This window comes from Acromyrmex echinatior, chromosome 10 (genome assembly GCF_024713525.1).
Source record: "Acromyrmex echinatior isolate Ae372 chromosome 10, ASM2471352v2, whole genome shotgun sequence".
Lineage (NCBI taxonomy): Eukaryota > Metazoa > Arthropoda > Insecta > Hymenoptera > Formicidae > Acromyrmex > Acromyrmex echinatior.
This window is the reverse complement of record NC_141861.1, coordinates 11,728,831-11,752,720: the sequence shown is the minus strand read 5'-3', so window position 1 is coordinate 11,752,720 and position 23,890 is coordinate 11,728,831. Positions and strand designations below refer to the sequence as shown.

At 43.5% G+C, this 23,890-nt stretch overlaps 4 protein-coding genes across 4 annotated transcripts; 1 reads left to right on the top strand and 3 right to left on the bottom strand.

The window, feature by feature from the left end:
• Positions 1 to 6,185: 6,185 nt before the first annotated feature.
• Positions 6,186 to 8,083, bottom strand: LOC147908335 (uncharacterized). The gene has a single exon (XM_087410081.1). It carries the CDS (start codon positions 7,131 to 7,133, stop codon positions 6,579 to 6,581), a length of 555 nt encoding a protein of 184 aa, XP_087266207.1. The 5' UTR covers positions 7,134 to 8,083; the 3' UTR covers positions 6,186 to 6,578.
• Positions 8,084 to 11,545: 3,462 nt separating this feature from the next.
• On the top strand, positions 11,546 to 12,732 carry LOC147908334 (uncharacterized). Its single transcript, XM_087410080.1, has one exon. The coding sequence runs from the start codon at positions 11,549 to 11,551 to the stop codon at positions 12,629 to 12,631; it is 1,083 nt and encodes a 360-aa protein (XP_087266206.1). The 5' UTR covers positions 11,546 to 11,548; the 3' UTR covers positions 12,632 to 12,732.
• A 1,192-nt stretch (positions 12,733 to 13,924) lies between these two features.
• On the bottom strand, positions 13,925 to 16,827 carry LOC147908333 (uncharacterized). Its single transcript, XM_087410078.1, has 2 exons — positions 16,745 to 16,827; positions 13,925 to 16,659 (listed from the first exon to the last, which is right to left on the bottom strand). Exon 2 carries the CDS (start codon positions 16,653 to 16,655, stop codon positions 14,067 to 14,069), a length of 2,589 nt encoding a protein of 862 aa, XP_087266204.1. The 5' UTR covers positions 16,656 to 16,659; positions 16,745 to 16,827; the 3' UTR covers positions 13,925 to 14,066.
• LOC147908332 (uncharacterized) lies at positions 16,629 to 19,242 on the bottom strand. The gene has a single exon (XM_087410079.1). It carries the CDS (start codon positions 17,854 to 17,856, stop codon positions 16,741 to 16,743), a length of 1,116 nt encoding a protein of 371 aa, XP_087266205.1. The 5' UTR covers positions 17,857 to 19,242; the 3' UTR covers positions 16,629 to 16,740.
• Between the last annotated feature and the right edge of the window lie 4,648 nt (positions 19,243 to 23,890).

Below are 23,890 nucleotides of genomic sequence, written 5' to 3'. Positions count from 1 at the left end.
CGCGGGAAACCTCAATTTGAAATGTCAAAGTGAACAAAAAAAACCCCTATGCCGAGAAAGTCACAAACCAAGTACCACGAAATAGCGACGAAACGACGGGATCATGTTTTTTTCAAAGACATTTCGTGTTTCGCAGGGCGGTGGGCGCTTTTGTACCTCGCAGAAAGATTTTAGTCCGAGAATCTCATCTCCATTACCCGCGTGTTAAATCCGCGAGTAAACGGGAATTTCCATGGAAAAACTTTAAAGACTTCTAAAATTTGAATGGTTGAACACGGTGTCGATCAATGTTTTTAGCTCGAAATGAAAAGGTCCTTCCCGGGGACTCCCAACAAGAAGGGAAAAAAATGTTTAAAGTTTTAATATGCAGATCTACGCAAAGACGCCCGGCCCTTGTGTGATCAGAACCTGTTCCCCTCTCGTGAGTCACAAAAAAATTAGAAAAACAAGAATTTTTTTCTCGCCAAAAGTATAATAAAATACCCCATAAAAACAATAAAAAAATCGAAAAATGATTTCCCTTTTATTTACAGTGTTTCCCCATTATTTAAACTCTGCCAAAAATTGAAATCGCTTAAATAACCCCAAAAATTACCGGGCGAGGCGCTACTGCCGAGGAAATCGGGCCCCGAATTCCACCCACAAAACAACGGGGAACGGTGCCGTTCACCCAACCTACGCCCCCGGGTGAAATCTATGCAAGACGGACCCCAAAATAGGGAACGCGTCGTCGTACGCATATCAACAACACAACCATTAGCATGGGCTATTTACGTGCGATGCGCATATAACGTTGTAAATCGCATCGCATTATCGCTTCCGTCGCGATAAAACGTAAGGATTTCGTGCGACAACCCTAAAATTTACGTTGCGTGAAAAATGTCGTATCCGCCAACGTGCCCTTACATTGTCAAAGAACATTGCGAGGTGTATCGTAACGCATTTTTGTTCCGTCATGTATTTGGGGAACCGCCGCCGCGCTGCGGACCTCGGCTCCACCCCCAATGCGTTTCGGGCCGCTGCCCCGGTCTCCACACTCCCCCCCAAAAAATTTTTCACGAACCCGCCACCCCGTGTGCGCGCTTCTCATATTCTTACCAAACCTTCTCTCGATGCATTTCCGCCCTTCCCTTCTACCCTCCTTTTTTTTTTTTTCCCGCACCAAAATCATTTGACCATGCCCACAAAAATGTTCTGATAAGGAATAAATGCAAATTTGATATAAATGCCCCCGTTCCCAAAATAGTGACATGTCACGTGACCCCAGATTTTTCCCCGACCTATCGACATGGTACGACGCCACAATATTTCGAGTGAGGACCTCATCATAAATCAAGGGTAATGGTGATACAAATATCACGCGACAAAGTAAGGTAAAAAAAGGGGAAGGGAAAATTTTTAAAACCCTCTGAATGCGCGCGTTTATTTTCATACTTTTATTTTTTTCTTTTTTTTATTACAATGGATAGGTACCTATAGCCGGGATAGGTTTGATGAGAAATAAAAGAAAGTACACAAATAATGATATGATGAACAAAAATTTTTTAAATCACATATTATTACCTCCGTTTTTTTCTAATGTATTAATGTAAAAATTATCAATATTTCCCACAATCGACGAGCTGTTTGTCCATTAAAGATGTGGCGCTATCCCGGGGGGGGTTTTTTGGTTTTTTTTTGAACGCGATATTGCAAAATCGCGTATACTTAACAAAAACCCCCTAAATATCGACAATTTTGGGTTTAATCGTGCGAACGTTTTATCGACACATCCGTCAATATAGGGCGTAGCGTCGTTTCATCATCTCTTTTCGTACGGCCGAAAAAATCGAGACGTCCCAGGGGTTTAGCACTCGTTCAGCGTGCAAACTCTGACGGTACGGCCCCACCGCTTATAAATTATCTTTGTATTCGTTTCGCACTATCTTGTAATATCCATGGCTGCGTAGAGGTCCTTCCAATTTCGAGAGACAGCGACAATTCATGCCGCGATGATCTTCCGGGGTAAATCTCCACATAATCGGAGACGGGGCTAGCATTGACTTCCAAATTTTTCCCAAAAATTTGTAGCCCTAGCGGTCAGATCAGTAAAAAAATCTGCTCATTTAAATACAAGCGCGATGCTTCATTCTGGTAATAAATAAAAAAAAAACGTTTTCTTTTGTGTAAGAACGTTGAAAAAATTACTGTTACTGGGTCCTTCTTCGTTTCGTCGTGCGTCGCGTTCTCTTTCGAAGCATTTTTCAACCGTTCGTACGAGGGCAAGGAATAAGTTTTTAGAAAACATAGTAAACCATTTTTTTTGATCAATTTATTTTATTTCTCAAATGGTCTCCTTTCCCCGACACGATCCCTTGTTCTCACTTTTTTAGCCGTCCCCTAATATGATTTCCAACCCTTCAAAATAAACCTCTGTTTCCGCGATGGCTTTTTTCTGATAATGAATCTCTTTCCTCCAACAATTTCTTCAGTTTTGGAAACACAAATACACTAATCTGGCGAATATTGCTTCATGAGAAGATTTAGCAGAATTCGTTGAATTTGCTATCTCGGCCCGCGTCTTTAAAGGAGCATTTTTCCCCCAAAAGGGGCTTTCAAAATTTTTTCCCCCCAAATGGGACATTTTCCTTCATAAATTTGCTTCCATGGGGATTCACGTATTTTTCCGTTTCACCCCCCCCTTCCCTCATTTTCCGGGAATTACGTCTTATTTTTTTCCCGCGGGGCATTTAACCCTTGTGGCTTTCTTTTTTCGGGGGTTTAAGTAAGGGATTCCTTTTGGGGGTTCACTTTGAATCCGGGGAATTTTTCCGTTTTTGAACGATTCCAAACCCTTTTTTTACTGGGCCCACCTGCTTAGCACAATAAACCGGGATTATTTGCCATACTTTTCCCTACCATTGTTTTGAAATTGACCCGTGAGGGCCTTGGCTGGCCAAAAAACCGCACCTCTTCCTTTTCGATAGTTTTCACCCATTCAGCTTTTTAAATTTTGATACCCCTTTTGATACCCGGGGGTCACCAGTTGAATTTCCATGTTCGTACCATAACATCCGAATTTTTGCGGGAATTTCCCGGCCAATCAGCATAACTTGGGTCCCCAAACGAAAAGGTACGAACTTAATTTTTGCTCTTTTGCCATTTCCCTCTTTTCTACGGGAAATTCACGTTCCCCTGCCCAAGATCCGTCAAACCAATTCGGTTCGGCTCTCTTCTCTCTTGAATTCACTATCTCCCTTTACGTTTATTTCATTTCCGCTGCAAAAACTGTCCCATTCTCAATACATCTTGCTTCTGCACCCAGCGTTGGTTACCAAATCTCCCCCCATGTCGCCGGGTATGTATAACGGTTAAACCAACCCAGACTGTTTGGGGTTTCCCACTGTTTCGTTCCCACCAGCCAATGAATCGACGCAGAAATTACTCCTGGATTATATTGAACAAAACATCACAAATCTTGTTTTGAAATCGTCCCCCCGGGTGCGCTTTGGCCAATGAGCAAAACGCGGCCTTATTTTTTCCGATAGCTTTTTCTTTCCCCAAATTTTCGTTTTTTGCAGAACCTTTATGAAACCCTTGTTGATATGCTTGTGGCCTCAAAAAGCTCGCACACTCTTCCCCCCTCTTTCGTAAGTCAATAACATATCGTAGACTTTTTCGATGAATTTTCTGGCCTTTAGCACACCTCAATTGGACGTCCCGAACAAAGTGAATCCACATTTTTAGTTTTTGACCATGTTACCCTTTTTTACGGATAAAACTTTCCGAATTCAATACCCCGGAAAGATTCCACAGGGGAAAACCCAATGGTTCAGATTACTCGCCCCGCTCTCCCAAACCCCGTACAGTACCCCGGACAGCTTTTTTAAATCTCTCGCTAAATAAGGGCGCCCCATTCCCCTACTATACTACTTTGAAAATTCGAAGCGTTGGCTCTGTCACCACAAATTTTCCGTCGCCCCAATTGTTGTCGTTGGGCCCTTCGTATTAAAATCAACTTGACGAGTTTATCACTACCCTCACGCCCCACGTTATCACTATCGATTTGCCCTTTTCGTGAAATCTAACAATTGATCTTCTTTTCTTCCCCGAAATTGAGCAATCATGCGTTCTTGTGCGACGTTTGCATGTGGGTAGATCCATAATCCCTTACCCCCATGCGTTATTCGGCAGGAAGATAATACTAGGCGGGGTTCAAAAGCCATGTGCTAGCACGGGGAATGCGGGCTTGTCGGCGGAAGTCCCTTTGCATGGTGGACAATCTGTCAAACCGAAACTCCGGCGGAAAGAGGTGGGGAAGGTTACCCCCCTACACCATCAGCTCCTACAATATTACGCGACTCCTTTTTTTTTGTTACCAAAATTAACCAGGGTGTTTTTTCTTTTAAAAATGCATTGATAATAAAGGTTTGAATTTGACCATGACCATATTTTTTCTTTTCTCTAAAAATGTATCGATAATAAAGGCTTGCATGTTAGAGAAAGCTTAGAGCGCGCGTGCTACGAGTGAAGAAAGGATGGAAGAATAATAGAGTACGAGTTTCTTTTGTATGATACAGTTTTTCAATTTTTTATGGTTTTTCTGGCGCGTCGAGGCAAAGGATGGGAAGTAAAAGACAATACACATGAAATAGGCGAACAAAAATGTTTTATTTACATCTTATTACATCGGTTTTGTACTATTAAAAACTAAAGCTAATAGTTCGCAATCGATGAAAGGCTTGCATTGTTAGAGAAAGATAGAGCGCGCTGCTGCTACGAGTGAATAAAGGATGGGAGAATTAATAGAGTACGAGTTTCTTTTGTATGATACAGTTTTTCAATTTTTATGGTTTTTCCTGGCGCGTCGAGGCAAAGGATGGGAAGTAAAAGACAATACACATGAAATAAGGCGAACAAAAATGTTTTATTTACATCTTATTACATCGGTTTTAGTACTTATTAAAAACTAAAGCTAATAGTTCGCAATCGATGAAAGGCTTGCATGTTAGAGAAAGATAGAGCGCGCGTGCTACGAGTGAAGAAAGGATGGAAGAATTAATAGAGTATGAGTTTCTTTTGTATGATACAGTTTTTTCAATTTTTATGGTTTTTCCTGGCGCGTCGAGGCAAAGGATGGGAAGTAAAAGACAATACACATGAAATAAGGCGAACAAAAATGTTTTATTTACATCTTATTACATCGGTTTTCATACTTATTAAAAACTAAAGCTAATAGTTCGCAATCGATGAGCTGATGTCCATTGAAGATGTCGCTATTACATATAATGTTCTCAGATGCAATGTTGGAGAATCGCTTATAATAAAGGCTTGTATGTTAGAGAAAGATAGAGCGCGCGTGCTATGAGTGAAGAAAGGATGGAAGAATTAATAGAGTACGAGTTTCTTTGTATGATACAGTTTTTTTCAATTTTTATGGTTTTTCCTGGCGCGTCGAGGCAAAGGATGGAAGTAAAAGACAATACACATGAAATAAGGCTAACAAAAATGTTTATTTAGATTTTATTACATCGGTTTTCGTACTTATTAAAAACTAAAGCTAACAATTCACAATCAATGAGCTGCTGTCCATTGAAAATGTCGCTATCACATATAATGTTCTCAGATGCGATGTTGGAGAATCGCGTATACTTGGTATCTACCGTATCGATGAGTCGAGCTAATCGTTCGAATGTTACATCGACACACCCGTTAAAGTCAAACATACGGCGTAGCGTCGTTTCGGTCATCATAATGCGTACCGATGAATCGAGACGTACGACCGTAGCATAGTTCAGCATGAAAACACTGACGATTAGCGGTCCAACGCTTATAAAATTATCCTTGTATTCATTTCGAAACAGCTTATAAATATTTCCTCGCTGCTCGTAGAGACTCTTCCATGTTTCGAGAGATAGCGATAATTCGTGTCCGCGATGATCTCCAAGGACGATCTCCACGTAACTCGGTGGGCCAACGTTGATTCCAATTTCTAAAAATTTGTAGCCCGTATTCGTCAGATCATAACGTCTGCTCAGTAAACGCACTGCACGATGCTCCGTACTGTGTACATACAATAATGTTAAAAAACGTTTCTTTTATGTATAGAACGTTGGAACTTACATGTTATATTCCTTCTTCACATCACACGATGCACTGTTCTCTTTAGCGTACATTTTTTTTTTTTTTTTTTTTTTTTTTCGACCGTTCGTATAAGCGGGTATCGTAAGACTGACTGCATCCGTGTAAATGGTAATACTTCTGGAATCGATGAGAGAAGATAGGTTCTCCCCCTCTTTTCCAAAAATTTCGAACATGTTGCGACACGTTTTATCAAGTCTTTCTACATATTTTCTTTATCATGAATTTATACATACATTTATACATACATTTATACACACGTACATACATACATACGTTTATACATATGTTTATACATACGTTTATACATATGTTTATACATACGTTTATACATACGTTTATACATACGTTTATACATACATACATACATACATACGTTTATACATACGTTTATACACACATACGTTTATACATACGTACATATGTTTATACACACATACGTACGTTTATACATACGTTTATACATTACAAAGGAAGGGAAAAGAAATACATAATAAATATGTTAATGTATTTTTATTAAAAAAATTCTTTTGCAACCACCAGTTATATATTTTCAAAACATTTTGTAACGCGCAATTCTTAACATGTTGTCCACATCGTATAATATTAGTAACATCTAGATTAGATAAAGATTCCATGTCTTCGTAAACTGCATCCAGGGTCTCAATGTAAATACGTTCTCGCTCATCGTCCAAAAGCAAGTTCCACAGCCACGTTCGTTTTTCGCGTCCCTTAACGTACACGATAGCATCATCTTCAAATACAGCTGCTGTGATCAGACGTTTCGCCTCGTTGTACGGGATCGTCCCGTCTTCCCATTGCAATCCATGGTGATAAGCAATCAACCAGGAGGCGCAAAACCTGTCGGATCTTGTCAAAAGTTTCCATGGCACAGGACTCGTAAAAATGTAATGCGTGAGAACGGTCCCCTGTTTTAGCACCGCCACTTCCTTCACGATAAATTTCTTATTAACGATGAATCCTTGCAGATCCACGAACGTTGGCATGAGCATGTTGTCGAGAAGACTGCAGTCGATTGTGGTCGTATCGTAGATCTTATCGTGTTAGAGGTGCACTTAGGTGATTTTGCGCACAACGTGGTCAATGGATTATACTGAATCACGCGATCGTGTATGATGAGACAATAGGCTGTTGTATTTGCAGGTACATCCTCTTTACATTCAAAGTCTAATCGCACGTCCACGGTGCCACTCTTGATTGATTCGTTCTGTCGAGAGCAATCAATGATCACGAATGGACCATAACGTAAAAAAGTTGTAAAGGTGAGACTCGGCTCGAGATACTCGTATCCGTAGTAGCCCTTGCAGAAACGCGCGTACAATTCGTACAGAATCGCACATCTGTTTTTGTCAAAATCCAGATTCAAGTCATCGTACGGATAACATTCCGAATTCAGGTAAAGTTTCGCATTGGTTAATTTGCAGTCATCGAATCGACTTACATCCTCGGACATGATGTTTTTTCGACCTGTTTGCATAGCGAAAATAACGTAGCGCGGCTTCTCGAGCTGAGTAGCCGTCTTGATGGCCCACGAATGTTTGGTTGTGCTCTGCAAGAGTGGAAATTCGTACAAATCCCACGAGCGAAAGCCATGCTCAGATATCGTCCGCTCTCCAAAGCGCGCAACATCGACAGCTTATTTATCTCGCTCAATAACACATGCGGCATTCGCCACTGTACTTTGAATAATTCGAGCGTTGGCTCTACCACCGGATCTCCCGTCAGACAATTGTTGTCGTTGCGCGCTCGTATTAAAATCAACTCATGACGAGCGTTAATCACCACGCGTTTGTAATCTTCGCAAAATCCCAGCAGTACGTAGAGCGGTACACAGAAATTAAAATATCCGGTTGCAGTAGTCTGCGCATCCCAGCCGGCATTCCGTAGAATCACGCTTCTGTCGGATGACACTGTTACATAGTTTTTGAGCGTGCTAGTTATACCACATTTCTATTACGATCAATCTCCACACCATTGAGTTCATATCGAATCTCATCGAATATGAACGCGACACAATTATTTGCCAATGCCACATGAGCATCTTGGACAGCTTTGTTCTTCGTCAGTTTTCCCTCGACATATAGAAAGCTTTCGTACGGCAGTGTGTACAGATCCTGTTGCTGTATAGGTATTCTTATTTCGTCACTGTACCCAAATGTTGTATTAGCGAACGGATTGTACGTGTGAGTCTCAATCTTGACGATGCGATCGTCAAAGATCGGCTCATCTTTAATGTTTAAGATATCAGTCATCTTAAAAGTTGCGCACCACGAATCCCAAAGATTGTAAAAATTTAACGTTCGACGCACTGAGCTTCTTCTTGCTGACGCAGTTGGATGAGCAAGCGTTATCGAGCGGTGATGTTACCAGCTTTGTAAAGAATGCGTTATCTCTCTGCGTGCGCTCCGCTCCGTTCAATACGAGCATCTCACGCTCGCTGTCGCTGTCGCACGTGCAATCTGACGGTGATCTCCTCTCCGCGAAAATCGAGCAATCGTCCGTTCTGGTCGACGACGCGTATCGTTAAATCCGTAATGCTCCGTACCGTGATCGGCAGGTAAATGATCTGCGTAGGCCTCTCCGATATCTTATATCCTGGTGGCACGCTCGGTGAAAATTCGTGTATCGTGTGCGCGCTTTTGCCGTTGCTGTACGCGCCCGCGGTCACGTTACACTCTACGCGGATAACGTTTACATTCATTATGTTGATCGACATGTTCGATTCGTGCCATCTTCGCGGTTGCAGCATACGCTTCGACGAGAATCCCAGCAGCGATCCAATGCTGTTGGGCTTGCCAAAGTTTATTCTGTATGCACATTTAATCTCGCATCTCATCGTGTTGTAGTTTGCGCGGAGCGTAATCGGGTATTCTCCACCCTCACAATTATCATCAGTGTCATTGTTGTTGTTGCTGTTGTTGTTGCTGTTATTGTTGTTGTTGTTTTTGTTGTCATCATGCACTACGTCAATGGTTTCAAGTGCGTTGCGGTGCAAATGTCTCCGTAAAATCATACGTTTCAGAATTCATTTATGTCTCGCACTTCGTACGAACCTTCGGGAATTGTAATTTTTGCATCGTCTTTGCCAAAATAAAATTTATTATTCGATTCGTTTACATTCGGTATCGTGTGATAAGTCTCAAAAATCACCAGACCGAGCTCGTAATCGCCGTCACTCAAATCTATGGAGGGAAAGTAGTTCGCCGCGAGGACGGTGCTCTTCCCGCTCAGCGTAAGTGTCAGCGACATGACGGAAACAGCGTTCGACTAATACTGAGATTTTACAGCACCTCGTCGAGCTTTTTAAATTCACGCGCGTCTACCGTTTGTAGAAACTGCAGACACATTTGACCGCAGAAGCTCTGATTGTACGTCTGATAGGACGTACGATTGTACTCTATCGTCGTAGCACCGTTCTCGAAATATCGCACTAGTTCCTTGGGCGGTCGAAGATTACCGAAACTGTCAAAGTATATGACGTGGTTGTTCCTCTTGGCGTATGCTACCCAGTGAGTACCCGGCCCGGTCGCATCGTCCAGATTCACAATACCGCTTTCGTTTCGGTGCACCCCGCTCGTCGGTAAAGCGTTACGCATGAAGACACCTCTAAAGTATGGTACGCGCATACGTCTCGCGAGCACGTCCAATTGCACGTTGGTAGTTGCACCCGAGGGCATTTTTATCGTCTTTTTGGCGTTTTTTTTTTTTCTTCGCTGCTACACCCTGTCCGCGTTTATAGGGGCCGAGATATAGTCCGCGTCCATATTTGTACGGAGCGAGATACAGACCGCGGCCCTGTTCCATCGCGCGGTCGTGACGTTGCAGCTCCTCGAGCTGACGTCGCGCGGCTTTGCTATCGTTTACTGCTTTCGCCACGCTGGCCGCTCCACCAATCAAGGACCCGAGCGCGCCCAACATTGGTAGAAAAGGTAATGCACCACCTCGTTTTGCCGTTGGAAGTATCCGCTTTTTCGTTGTCTTCTTCCTCGTTGTCATCTTCTTTTTTGATTCATGCCCATGCCGATCTTGGTCTTGGCTTTCATCGCTGCCCAAACGGCAGCAGCGGCAGCTCTCTCGCTCAGAGCCGAATCTCTCGCGGTGACACGTTTCCGCGCCTCCTTGGCGAGTACTTTGTCTGCCGCGTGTCTATCGGTGAGATCGTTGCTTCGAGAATATGCAATGTCGTGTTCTCGGCACGCCGCGTCCAGCGGATTTATGCCCACGTCACCTCTGGCTAATCGCTTCGTAAGCCGAGTGCCCGGGCCGCAAAACTGGTAGCCCGGAATATGTAACTCGAAAGGAAGCGCGTTTATCGTTCGATTCAACAGACTGCCGCCCGACGCTGACATTCGTTACAGTCCTTTATCTTAGGTGCGGGACCGTCGATGTGCGTCCTCTGCCACGGCTGATTGTAGTGCTCGTCGCAGCGACGATACGTTTGAACCTCCGAATCCGCCTTCACGTGTTCCGGAAGCTTGTCCCACACGTAGTCGATATAGTCACCGTACACGCGTAAGAGTACAAACCTTCGGTATATACTGCAGCTGCTCAGCGTTCAAGTCCTGAATGTCGAAAGGATGACACAGCATGAGATACATTTGCTACTGCGCGACTCGTAAATTCGCGCGCCTTTAAATAGTCGTTCGAGAGCGCGTAGCCTTAGTGTGAGCATGAAATTCGTGCCGCAACCGTTGTCGATACGCGTCACGAACTGTGACGTGAAATCGCAAATGATGGGAGGCAGCGTGGAGAAGCGCAAGCACGGCGAAATGCTGCCGAATACTATACGCGCGATCATTTGCGGCCCATCGAATTGTGGTAAAACCAACGTTCTCATAAGCTTACTCGAGAGCCCGAATGGCGTGCGTTTCGAAAACGTGTACGTCTACTCGAAATCGTTGCAACAGCCAAAGTATCGATATCTCGAAAATTTGTTTACGTCTATTGACGAAATCGGCTATTTTACGTTCTCAAACAACAGCGACATCGTTCCACCGAGCGAGGCGCATCCAAATTCTATCTTTATCTTTGATGACGTGGCATGTGACAAGCAGGATGCGGTGAGAGAATACTTTTCGATGGGTCGCCACGCGAACATCGACTGCTTCTATCTCTGTCAGACATACGCGAGGATACCTAAACATCTGATACGTGACAACGCGAACCTGCTGATCCTGTTCAAACAGGACGGTACCAACTTGAAACACGTTTACAATGATCATGTGAATACTGACATGTCGTACGATGAATTTTTCACGTTGTGCCGCGACTGTTGGCAACAAAAATATGGATTTCTAGTGATAGACAAAGACAGTAAGCTCACAAACGGACGATATAGAAAAGGATTTAACGAGTTCGCGATACCGTAACGTGACCAGTCGTTACCGATACTTAGCCAGAGACGAACATGGCGAATGTGCGCGAGCGTGAAAAAATCGCGAGGGAGATCGAGAAGACGAGTGAGTCGATCCGCAAGAAACATCGCGCTCTGAAAACCGGTAGAATCGAGGAGGGCATCGCGTTGGACAGACATTTTAAACCTCTTATCGAACCGCTGCGACTTTTCGTCGACAACCCCAGCATGCGCGCTACAAAAAGAGAGTCGCACGATGAAGATGCAACGTCTGCCTCTAAACGTGAGAGGAAGGATGAAGAGGAACAAGAGAAGGAGAAGGCAGAAGAAGCGAATGAGACGTTCGAGCGTTCCACGACTCTGCATAAATCCAATGATCGATCGCACGATCGCGCACAGTCGATAACCTCCACACCATGTGCCAAAATCGTACCGACGATAGAGTCGTTGGAGAATGTTTTCGAAACGACGAAAGACTCGCTAGCGACGAAGATTCAAAATCAGCTGCAAACGTCGGAAGGTCGAGAGGCGTTACGAGCCGGCTTGGGCCCACTGGGGCAAAAGTATGTCGAGGCTGCCCTGAGGGGAGTGCAAGATAAAGAGAGCGGTATAGATCACGTGTACGGCATTTACCTACACAAGGATGGATTGATGTTTGGCAATAAACGTTTCGATGTGGATGACGCGGACAACATAATTATCGATGGCGTACGATACGCCGGTACACCTGGTCTTTACGAGTTGATTTTCAAGAGAATTCCCGACGATACTCTCTACACGGAAGACGATATGCACAAGTACAAGAGCATGCTGTTGGTGACGAACGCGCACAAACACAAGTACCATTCGCAGGGTCGATTATTGAGCAACAGGGGATACAAGTACAAACATGTAATCGCACCGTTGATGTCGATCACACCCAAGAAACAGAAGAAGAAATCTGGAAAGGGATTACCTCATGCAATGATGACATTGAATGATAACGCGATCGATTACGAGCACTGGGATGATCCCAACGAGCTGGTGGATCGTCTACGATTGCTCGACGCTTCGCACCGAGCAGGCAACAACGCTCACAACAACGAGATGCTGTCGATCATCGAGGAACTTCGCGAAGCTGGTCTTATTATAAATTAAATCGCATAGCAATGAAACGATTCAGTTGAGTAACATCAGCGAGAAAAAATACATTATTTTCTCGTACTCAGTGTATTACACGTCGAATCATGAAAAAGAAATCTGAGAAAAAGAGAGAGAAAATTAGCTCCGAGAGACGTCAACTCGTTGAGGAATTGCACGCTCCTGCGAGAAAAAATTTTCCGCGTAGGCGCGTCATAGTTCGGGGATACGACGATCTGTGGCAGGCTGATGTCGTTGAGATGCGTCCGTACTCAGGTTTCAACAGAGGCCACCATTACATACTCACCGTCATCGATGTGTTGAGCAAATACGCGTGGGCCGTACCACTCAAGAGCAAGGGTGGAAGCGAGACGGCTAACGCTATCGCTGAGATCGTTCGAAAGAGTAGAAGATGTCCAAAAAATTTACAAACGGATATGGGGAAAGAGTTTTACAACGCTGATGTGCAGAAAATCTTGAAAAAGCACAATGTTAATCATTATTCCACGTATTCGACGTTGAAAGCGTCAGTAGTCGAGCGGTTCAATCGCACGCTTAAGAACGATATGTGGAAGATGTTTACGCTCAACGGTAATTATAAGTGGGTCGACGAGCTGCCGCGTCTCCTGTCAGATTACAACGCGCGCAAGCATCGCACCATCGGCATGCGACCCGCCGAAGTAACTCCCGCGATCGCCGAAAGGCTCTTGGACACGGTGTACAGCGCGATAAAGATCGCGGGTCCTGCAAAATTCAAAATAGGCGATTCGGTACGCGTGAGCAAGTACAAAACGATTTTTGAGAAGGGTTACACGTCAAATTGGACCACCGAAGTGTTTACGATCGTTAAGGTGCAGCGTACCAATCCTGTAACCTATTTACTCGAGGATTATTGTGGAAAATCCGTCGCTGGAGCGTTCTACGAGTATGAGTTGCATCGCGCTACTCATCCAGACGTGTATCTCGTGGAGAAAGTACTGCGCAGGAAGGGAGACAAGGTGTACGTCAAGTGGCTGGGATTCGATGAATCACACAATTCATGGATACACAAAAATAATGTTATTTGATAAAAATTTTGATTCATGTATTTTATTTCTACATATAAAAAATATCAATATAAGTATATAAACTAAGTATATTTTTTATTACTTCCCATTCATCTTCGTTTTTGCAGTATACAGATATAAAATACGTATATAAATGTATGATACATGAAAATGAAAATAATAGTAATACATAATAAATGATACTACATAAATCGTAATAGTAATACTTATATAAATGTAAAAAAAAAAAAATGCATTACGTGTAAATTATAATGATAATAGTAACATGTACACTGTATGAAAACGTAGAAAAAAACATAATAGTGATATAAATGTTGATACACACACACACACACACACACACACACACACACACACACACACACACACACACACATACACACATATTACAAAGGTATCCGCCAATGCCCCCACGGTAACGTCTCCGTCGAGTCTGGTACGATGTATCGTTTGTCATCGTATGGACTCAGAGCGATTTTCGATTCGGATATCGTGTACACATCGTGCAGTTTAGATCGTATACACGATTGACGACGAGTCATTTCAATCTCTTCATTCAAACACCGCGTGTAATCGTCGAACGTTATCGTTCGCGCTATGATGTTACCCTTTACGCCTTTCGCTTTTTTAGTTTCTCTCTTGCCATCCACCCTCACCGCGTACATCTTCGCTCTGAGACCAACGAATTCGGTCATTATCACACCGTTATTTTCGTCTTTCATCAGACCAGGTACTTTTTTGTTCGCGAGAGGCATACCGTACGCGTTGTCCATCGGATAATCACTCGTGTCGAATCTAGCGATATCACGTTTCATAGTCTCGTAAACGTTCTCGCACTCGATGTTGTATACAAGACTGTCCGTGTCGGTGTACATAATTTTACATTTGTCACGAAATAGTGGTAACATATACTCGTGATGAAATTCGTACAAGCAGACTTTCGATATGTCGAGTATACACATACCCACGTAAATCGGCTTGTTGAACTTCACCTCGAGTTTGCGCAGTTCGACGGCGATTAAATTTTCCGCAAAGATGCTACGGCTGTGGAAATTTGGTTTTGCGATCATTGTCTCCGCACCGTACCGTCCGTCCCATTTTGTTAATAATTTTACGTCAACGTGATTGCGCACATTCTCCATAGTTTTACCGAATACCGCGTTGTTCATTAATTTATATAAATTTTTCTCGAAATCATTTTTTGCGCGAATTCTGAAATTTGTATTGAGTTCAATATAATCGCGAAGCCATGGAGATTGCGCGAATTGTAGTACTCGATGAATCTTTGTTACGCGAAGACCGTGACGAGTACATTGCTGTAGGTTGCGGTAGTGGATGACGTAACGCTGTTTATCGTACAGCGTCGCTAAAAGTTTAGCCTCGCGCTTGCCGGGCGGCTTATCGCGCGTCGGACAAAACGGCAGGTCAGTGTGCAGATTGTGTAGATGTTGTGGATACTCGAGATCGACTTCGAGAATGTAACCGATGGATGAATCCAGAACAATCGCACTCACGTCAAAATTCGCAGCGTCTTCGACCCATCGAAATTCGGCGTATGGCAATGGTTGACACATCGCCCATCCGTATAAATTGTTAACATCGTAGTACATCAAGTACGACGATGGTTTCGATGAGTCGTACGAACGCATGTACTTGTTATTAGCCTGTGCGTATCTACTGGAACATTGACTGAGACCACCGCGTATACCGCGCTCAATGAACATTACCATATCGATGTCGGTGAGTAACTCGAATCTTATACGCGTATGTTTTAGCATCGCATCCCACGTGAAACCAGGCAATGTATAGTAATGCGCAGGATCGAGACCGTAACTCGCGACACAACTTTCGCGGAAATTTTCGAAAATGTCGGCCAATAACAAGACATCAGTTTTCAAGTACAGATCACTGTACTCACCGAGCGTTTGAATGGAGAATCGCTTCCAGACGTTCGCGGCGTGAGCGTAATCGCTCTCGGATACTGTATCGCCTGTCAACGAACTGAAAAATAATTCGCGCGGTGGTAAGCGCGTGTCCTGCAATTTTTCGACGCGATCAATGTACTCGTACGGAAAGACACCTTTTCGTGTGAGTAATTCAAATTCTTCATCTGATAATGTTGGAAATTCGGAACGTACAATTTTTAATTTGTCTCTGCTTAAAAACGATGTCAATTTATCGAGGCTTGCGTTTAGAAATTTTAAAGAATCGATAAATCGTAATTTTATGCAATTTTTCTGAAAATTCTTTTCATTTGTGTCTTTGGTGCTATCAACATTTTTAGTGAATGAAATATATTTTTCTTTAGTTATCGGTAATAAACTTACATGTCCTTCGAACGCGGTAGCAATTTCTTTAATTATAAAATGCGCGTCGTAGCCTGATAAATTGTGAAAAACGATCGGAATATAAAATGATTTTTTATAATTTAAATTACAATTTGCATGCGCTGGACCACGGAATCTACCGGTGAGATGGCAATGATCGCGGACCCGCGTATCGTCCGGCGCGAACGGTTTCTCGCAAATATGGCAACGCGTCGTGCTACAGTACGCTTCCAATTGTTCTTTCGACAACGTTTCCATGGGTACGTTGGTGGATACTATATTTTTAACTTGATGCGCCAAATCATTGAGTTGTCGCGCGAACCACGTTATGCAATCTTCATCGCGACGGAACCGATACAATGATAACGCGTCGTTGTATGAACATCGCACGTAGTATCCTATACTAAATACCTCGTGCTGTTGATGCGTGTACGACGACGACGATGCATTTTCCCTTTCAAGTTCCATCTTCCGTAGAACGCACTCCAAATCAGCGTAGACGATGAATGGGGCGCTCTGCTTATTGCAGTGGTTCCCAAATTCGAGCCACTTGTCGTCCACGCTCGGCAGTTTGATAGCGAAGTCGTTCATCTTTTCGCAGTCCATTACGTGCGACTGCAATTTTTCGTTGGTATTGAAGTAGTGCATGCATCTGAAAAAAGAAAAAAAAATTATAACTATTACCATTATTTTATTAATGAGACGGAAAATTATAATAATTTTTCATGTATATTTACCGATCGCAGAAAAATTTCTTGTTCTTTTTTCTACTAATCTGCGAACTCACGAGACGGGATAAGTTTTTTATCCATGCAAAATGCCCAATACCATCGTTGCGTGGATCTTGCACGTACAGCATGTTGACGTGTTTCTCCTTCTTTTCATTGGTGAGTCGCAAAGGAAGGACCTGTTTATTCTCGATGCCGTACACGTTGATCGACACCGCGTTCAACCGTTCGAATTTATAAATATCCTTTAAAGTGATTGGAAACTCAATGTTTGCGAGATTTAGTACTGTTGTATAATGTGGATATGACGATTCCCGATTTACATATGTTTCTGCAGGGTACAGAGCGGCGACCACCGACCACGCGAAACATGCATTGTCTGCCGAATGAACACTGATCACCGCCCGTTTCGTCACTATTTCTCGTGGCACTTCGATGTGACATCCCGCGTGCATTGGATTATGTTTATTTACATTCACTATTAAATTAAGGATTCGCGACAATGCCCACCCGCTGTCACGTTCCTGGAATTCTTCGAGCGATGCTAGGATAGGCTCAACGACGTGTCGCTCGTACCACTCGTGCATATCGGTGCAACGATATATTTCGCTGTTCTTTGTAATTATGCTCTTATTGGCACGTTTATCCTTCGTCGCAAACTCGCCATTGAACGCAGTATTCACTTTTGCGCTACCGTGTCTTTCTACTGCGTCTCGCACACGCTCGAACACTATTTCCTTCGCGTCTTCCAAAAACCGTCGCGGCTCAATGTGATTAGAGTTTATCACAGCACCTGTCGATACACGGTTTTCAAACGCGGCGTCGATCTCTCGCCAGATGAGAGATCTTTCGTCGCGATTCGCGTACTCGCCACTCGCGTAGTCGCCACCAATGTGCATGAAACGTTGCTCCAATTGCACTTTTGCACTCGCGAGTCGTGCGATCCTCGCCACCATGGATTGTCTGTGTCCAACGGCGAGACGTGGACGCTTGGCACGACAAAGTTCTTCAAGCTGCTCGATGCACTCGTCACATCGTTGCAGCCACGCGAAATATTCCACCAGGGTAGCGACCCGGCCGCACTGTTCCAACAATTCGCGTACTCGCTCGTGATTTTCCATGTCTTTTTTTTTTTTTTTACAGTCTTTAGATCACACTCTTCTACGGAGCACTTGCATGTGATTCATTCACAATACTATTCGCAATAGTTTTTTTCAATGTGTGCACTGTGGGCACTTATTGCATGGAAATATAAGGTATGTTGGTAGTCTGCAATTTGTGCAAGACTGACCACTTAGCGCGTAAATATGTCCAACATCGTGCTTCCTTATGAGATACAATCTTGCGATATCAGTCTCATTCAAACGTATCATGCATTCTGCACATATACGTAAAGCACCATCCGTCGTTGTATAATAACAATGGATTATACAATGTTTTGTATGGTTGTTCAGTGCACGGATTTCTGATGATGACACAAATCTTTGTATATAATCTGTATCAATCTCGCTCAAATCGCTAGTATAGCCAGCGTCGTCCGATAATGTTTCTTCGTCGGAATCGATCTCTTGATCCATTAGTTCTTCGAAGTTCACTTCTTCGAGTACTTCGAACACTTCGTCTCTGATATGTGCGAACTGTTCCTGATCTGCGTTTCGAATATACTGGACTGCGTTGACTATGTTCACATGATTAACCATATTATGCTTATCAATAACTGAAGCATCAGTAACTGAAGCGACTGATTCCTTGGTCTTCCAGGACACCACTGTGGTACATCGAGCACTTATGCACTTTTATATATTTCATTATGTCCAATGGACTCCGTCCAAAATTTCTCCGTTTCATGAAAATTTCAACAAAGAAAGGAAAAAAACAATCGTTAGTACAAAGCATGAACATAAAACTCAAACTTTAACGATCACTGATCTGTGAGTGATAATATTCAAGAAACTTGCCATTAGAAAATCTTCCCAATGATATGGGAAACATAAACAAAAACATAGATATCCTCAGAATCGTCAGATCTATGATAAAATTTATGAAAAAGATTACAAATCATGTAGAAAAAATCCTATTTACATAGGATCCACATTTAGATTTTGTATTTACTGAACCGATCGTGTATAAATAAAGACTCATATTTTCACTGTATTATACAAAAGAAACTCGTACTCTATTAATTCTTCCATCCTTTCTTCACTCGTAGCACGCGCGCTCTATCTTTCTCTAACATGCAAGCCTTTCATCGATTGCGAACTATTAGCTTTAGTTTTTAATAAGTACGAAAACCGATGTAATAAGATGTAAATAAAACATTTTTGTTCGCCTTATTTCATGTGTATTGTCTTTTACTTCCCATCCTTTGCCTCGACGCGCCAGGAAAAACCATAAAAATTGAAAAACTGTATCATACAAAAGAAACTCGTACTCTATTAATTCTTCCATCCTTTCTTCACTCGTAGCACGCGCGCTCTATCTTTCTCTAACATGCAAGCCTTTATTATCGATACATTTTTAAAGAAAAGAAAAATATGTCATGGTCAAATTCAAACCTTTATTATCAATACATTTTTAAAGAAAAACATGGTCTAATTTTGATAACAAAAAAAGGAGTCCTATTGTGTAGGAGCCTTATTGTGTAGGAGATTAGACCTTTCCCCCTCTTTCCCCCGCGTTAGGTATTCCCCGCGCCTACAAGTACTTCCCCGCACCCCGCATTCCCCTCTAGCCCCATGGCTTAGAACCCGCCTAGTATATCTACTGGCAGGTAAATGATCTGTGCTGGTAAATGCTCTCTGATATTTTATATCTTGGCGGCACGTTCGGCGAAAATTCGTGTATCATGTACGCGCTTTTGCCGTTGCGCTCGCGGTTACGTTACTCTACGCGGATAACGTTTACGTTTATTATGTTAATTGACACGTCCGATTCGTACCACCTTCGCCGCAGTATACGCTTCGACGAGAATCCCAACAGCGATCCAATGTTTGCCAAAGTTTATTCTATATGCACATTTAATCTTGCATCTCATCGTGTAGTTTGTGCGGATCGTAATCAGATATTCTCCACCTCACTATTATCGTCATCGGTGTCATTGTTGTTGTTGTTGTTATTGTCACCACACACTACGTCAACGGTTTCAAGTGCGTCCCGGTCCGGACGTTTCCGTAAAATCGCACATTTCAAAAATTCATCGCACTTTATACGAACCCTCGAAAATTTTAATTTCCGCATCGTTTTTGGCGAAATAAAATTTGTTGTTCAATTCATTTACGTCCGGTATCGTGTAATAAGTCTTAAAAATCACCAGACCGAGCTCATAATCTTCACTCAAATCTATGGCGGGAAAGTTCGCCGCGAGGATGTTGTGCTCTTCCCGCTCAGTGTAAGCGTCAACGATATGACGGAAAAAGCGTTCGACTAATACTAAGATTTCACAGCTCCTCGTCGAGCTTTTTAAATTCACGCGCGTTTACCGTTTGTAGAAATCGCAAATGCATCTATCCTCAGAAGTTCTAATAGGACGTGCGATTGTACTCTATCACCGTAGCACCGTTCCCAAAATATCGCATCAGTTCCTTGGGCGAAGAATATCGAAATTATCAAAGTATACAACGCGGTTGTTCCTCTTCGCGTACGCTATCCAGTGAGTACCAGGCCTCGTCGCATCGTCCAGATTCACGGTACCACTTTCGTTTCGACGCGTCGCTCGCCGGTAACGTGTTACGCATGAAAACGCCTCTAAAGTATGGTACACGCATTCGTTTCGCGAGCTTGTTCAATTGCACATTGGTTAGTTGCGCCAGACGGCATTTTTATCGTTTTTTTTGGCGTTTTTCTTTCTTTGCAGTTGCGCCCTGTCCACGATTGTACGGACTAAGATATAGTCCGCGTCCATATTTGTTTGGGGCGAAATACAGTCCGCGAGCCTGTTCCATCGTGCGATCGTGCTCTTCGAGCTGATATCGTGTGGCTTTGTTGTCGTTTACCGCTTTCGCCACGCTGGCCGCTCCGCCGATCAAGGATCCGAGCGCGCCTAACATTGGCAGAAACGGTAACGCATCGCTTTGTTTCGCTGTTGGAAGTATCCGCTTTTTCGTTTTTTTTTCTCATCGTTTTCTTCGATTTCATGTCCATGCATCTTTGTCTTGATTTTCATCGTTGCCCAGACGGCAGCAGCGGCGGCTCTCTTGCTTAGAACCGAATCTCTCGCGACGACGTGTTCTAATACTTTATCGGCGAGTATCTTGTCCGCTGCGTCTGAAATTGTTGCTCCGAGAATACGCAACGTCGTGTTCTCGACACGCTGCATCCAGCGAATTTATGCCCTCGTCACCTCTGGTTAATCAGTAAGCCGAGTGCCCAGCCACAAAACTGGTAGCCCGAAATATATAATTCGAAAGGAAGCGCATTTATCGTTCGATTCAACAGACTACCGCCTGACGCTGACATTCGCTATCTTTATCTTAGATACGGCACTGTCGATGTGCGTCCGCTGCCACGGCTGATTGTAGTGCTCGTCGCAGCGACGATAGTCTCAAACCTCCGAATCTATCTGCACGTTTCCGGAAGCTTGTCCCAGACGTGTTCGATGTAGTCACCGTATATGCGTAAGAGGACCACCTTCGGTATATATTGCAACTCAGCATTCAAGTCTTGAATATCAGAAGGATGACATAGCGCGAGATATATTTTGCTACTGCGCGATTCGTGAGTTCGCGCATCTTTAAATAGTCGTTCGAGAACGCATAATCTTTAGTTTAAGTATGAAATTCGTGCGGCAACCGTTGTCGATACGTGTCACAAATGGTGACGTGACATCGTGAATGATGGGAGGCAGCGCGGAGAAGCACGGCAAAATGCTGCCGAGTACTATACGCGCGATCATTTGCGGCCCATCGAATTGCGGTAAAACCAACTTCTCATAAGTTTGCTCGAGAGCCCAAACGGCGTACATTTCGAGAACGTGTACGTCTATTCGAAATTGCTGCAACAGCCAAAGTATCAATATCTCGAAAATTTATTTACGTCTATCGAAATCGGCTACTTTACGTTCTCCAACAACAGCGACGTCGTTTCACCGAGCGAGCGCGCCCAAATTCTATTTTTATCTTTGATGACGTGGTATGCGACTGTTCAAACAGGATTATACCAACTTGAAACACGTTTACAACGATCACGTGAATATATAATATGTCGTATGATGAATTTTGTTTGTTGTGTCGCGACTGTTGGCAAAAAATATGGATTTTTAGTGATAGACGAGGATAGTGCGCTTAAAGACGGGAGATACCGAAAAGGAGGATTTAACGAGTTTGCAATACCGTCACAATAACGTCACCAGATACTTCGTCAGAGACGAACATGGCTGATGTGCGCGCGATAAAATGATAGTCGCGCGATGATAACGCAGTGTCTGCCTCCAAGTGCGAGAGAAAAGAGGAGGAAGAAGAGGAGAAGGAGGAAAAGGAGGAGAAGGAGGAGGAGGAAGAGGAGAAGGAAGAGAAAGTGGGAGAGGGAGAGAAAGCTAGTGAGACGTTCGAGCGTTCCGCGACCCAGCGTAAATCCGATGATCGATCGCACGATCGTGTACAACCGATAACTTCCACTCCGCGTATATGACGATCATATATAGACAATAGAATCGTTGGAGAACGTTTTCGAAACGACGGATGACTAGTTAGTTACGAAAGTTCAAAATCGCAAACGTCGAAAGGTCCAGAGGCGTTGCAAGCCGGTTTGGGTCCATTGGATCAAAAGTACATCGAGGCTGTCCTGAGAGGAGCGCGAGATAAATAGAAGAGCGGTAGATTATGTGTACGGTGTTTATCTACACAAGGATGGATTGATGTTTGGCAATAAACGTTTCGACGTGGATGATGGACATAATTATCAACAGCGTACGATACACCTGATCTTTACGAATTAATTTTCAAGAGAATTCCCGATGATCTCTTCTACACGGAAGACGATATGAACAAGTACAAGAGCGATTGGCGACGAACGCGCACAAACACAAGCATCATTCGTAGGGCCGATTATTGCGCAACAGGGGATACAAGTACAAATACGTAATCGCGCCGTTGATGTCGATCATAGTCAAGAAACAGAAAAAGAAATCTGGAAAGGGATTACCTCATGCAATGACATTGAACGACAACGCAATCGATTACGTGCACTGACGATCCTAACGAGTTAGTGGATCGTCTACGATTGCTTGATGCTTCGCACCGAGCGGGCAACAACGCTCACGACAACGAGATGCTGTCGATCATCGAGAAACTTTACGAAGCCGGTCTTATTATAATTTAAATCACGTATCGACGAAACGAGTCAGTCGAGTGGCGTTAGCGAGAAAGAATACTTTTTCCCTTTGCATTACGCGTCGAATCACGAAAAAGAGATGTAGTGAAAAGAGAAAAATTAGCTCCAAAAGACGTCGAGCTCGACTCGTCGAGGAATTGCACGCCCCGGCAAGAAGAAATTTTCTGCGAAGGCGCGTCATAGTCCGGGGATACGACGATCTGTGGTAGGCTGATATCGTCGAAATGCGCCATACTCGAGCTTCAACAGAGGCCACTACTACATACTCACCGTCATCAATATGTTGAGCAAGTACGTGTGGGCCGTACCGCTCAAGAGCAAGGGTGGAAGCGAGATGGCTAATGCTATCGCTGAGATAATTTGAGCGAGTGGAAGATGTCCGAAAAATTTACAAACGGATATGGGGAAAAAATTTTACAACGCCGATGTGCAGAAAATCTTGAAAAAACACGATGTTAATCACTATTCTACGTATTCGAGGTTGAATGCGTCAGTGGTCGAGCGGTTCAATCGCTCGCTCAAGAACGACATGTGGAAGATGTTCATGCTTAACGGCAATTATAAGTGGATCGACGAGCTACCGCATCTCGTGTCAGATTACAACGCGCGCAAGCATCGCACCATCGGCATGCGTAACTTCCGCGATCGCCAAAAGATTCTTGGGCACAATGTACAGCACGATAAAGATTCTGTAAAATTCAAAATAGGCGATTCGGTAGGCAAGTATAAGATTCATCATTTTTGAGAAGGGTTACATGCCAAATTGGACCATCGAAGTGTTTACAATCGTTAAGGTGCAGCGTACTAATCTCGTAACCTATTTACTTG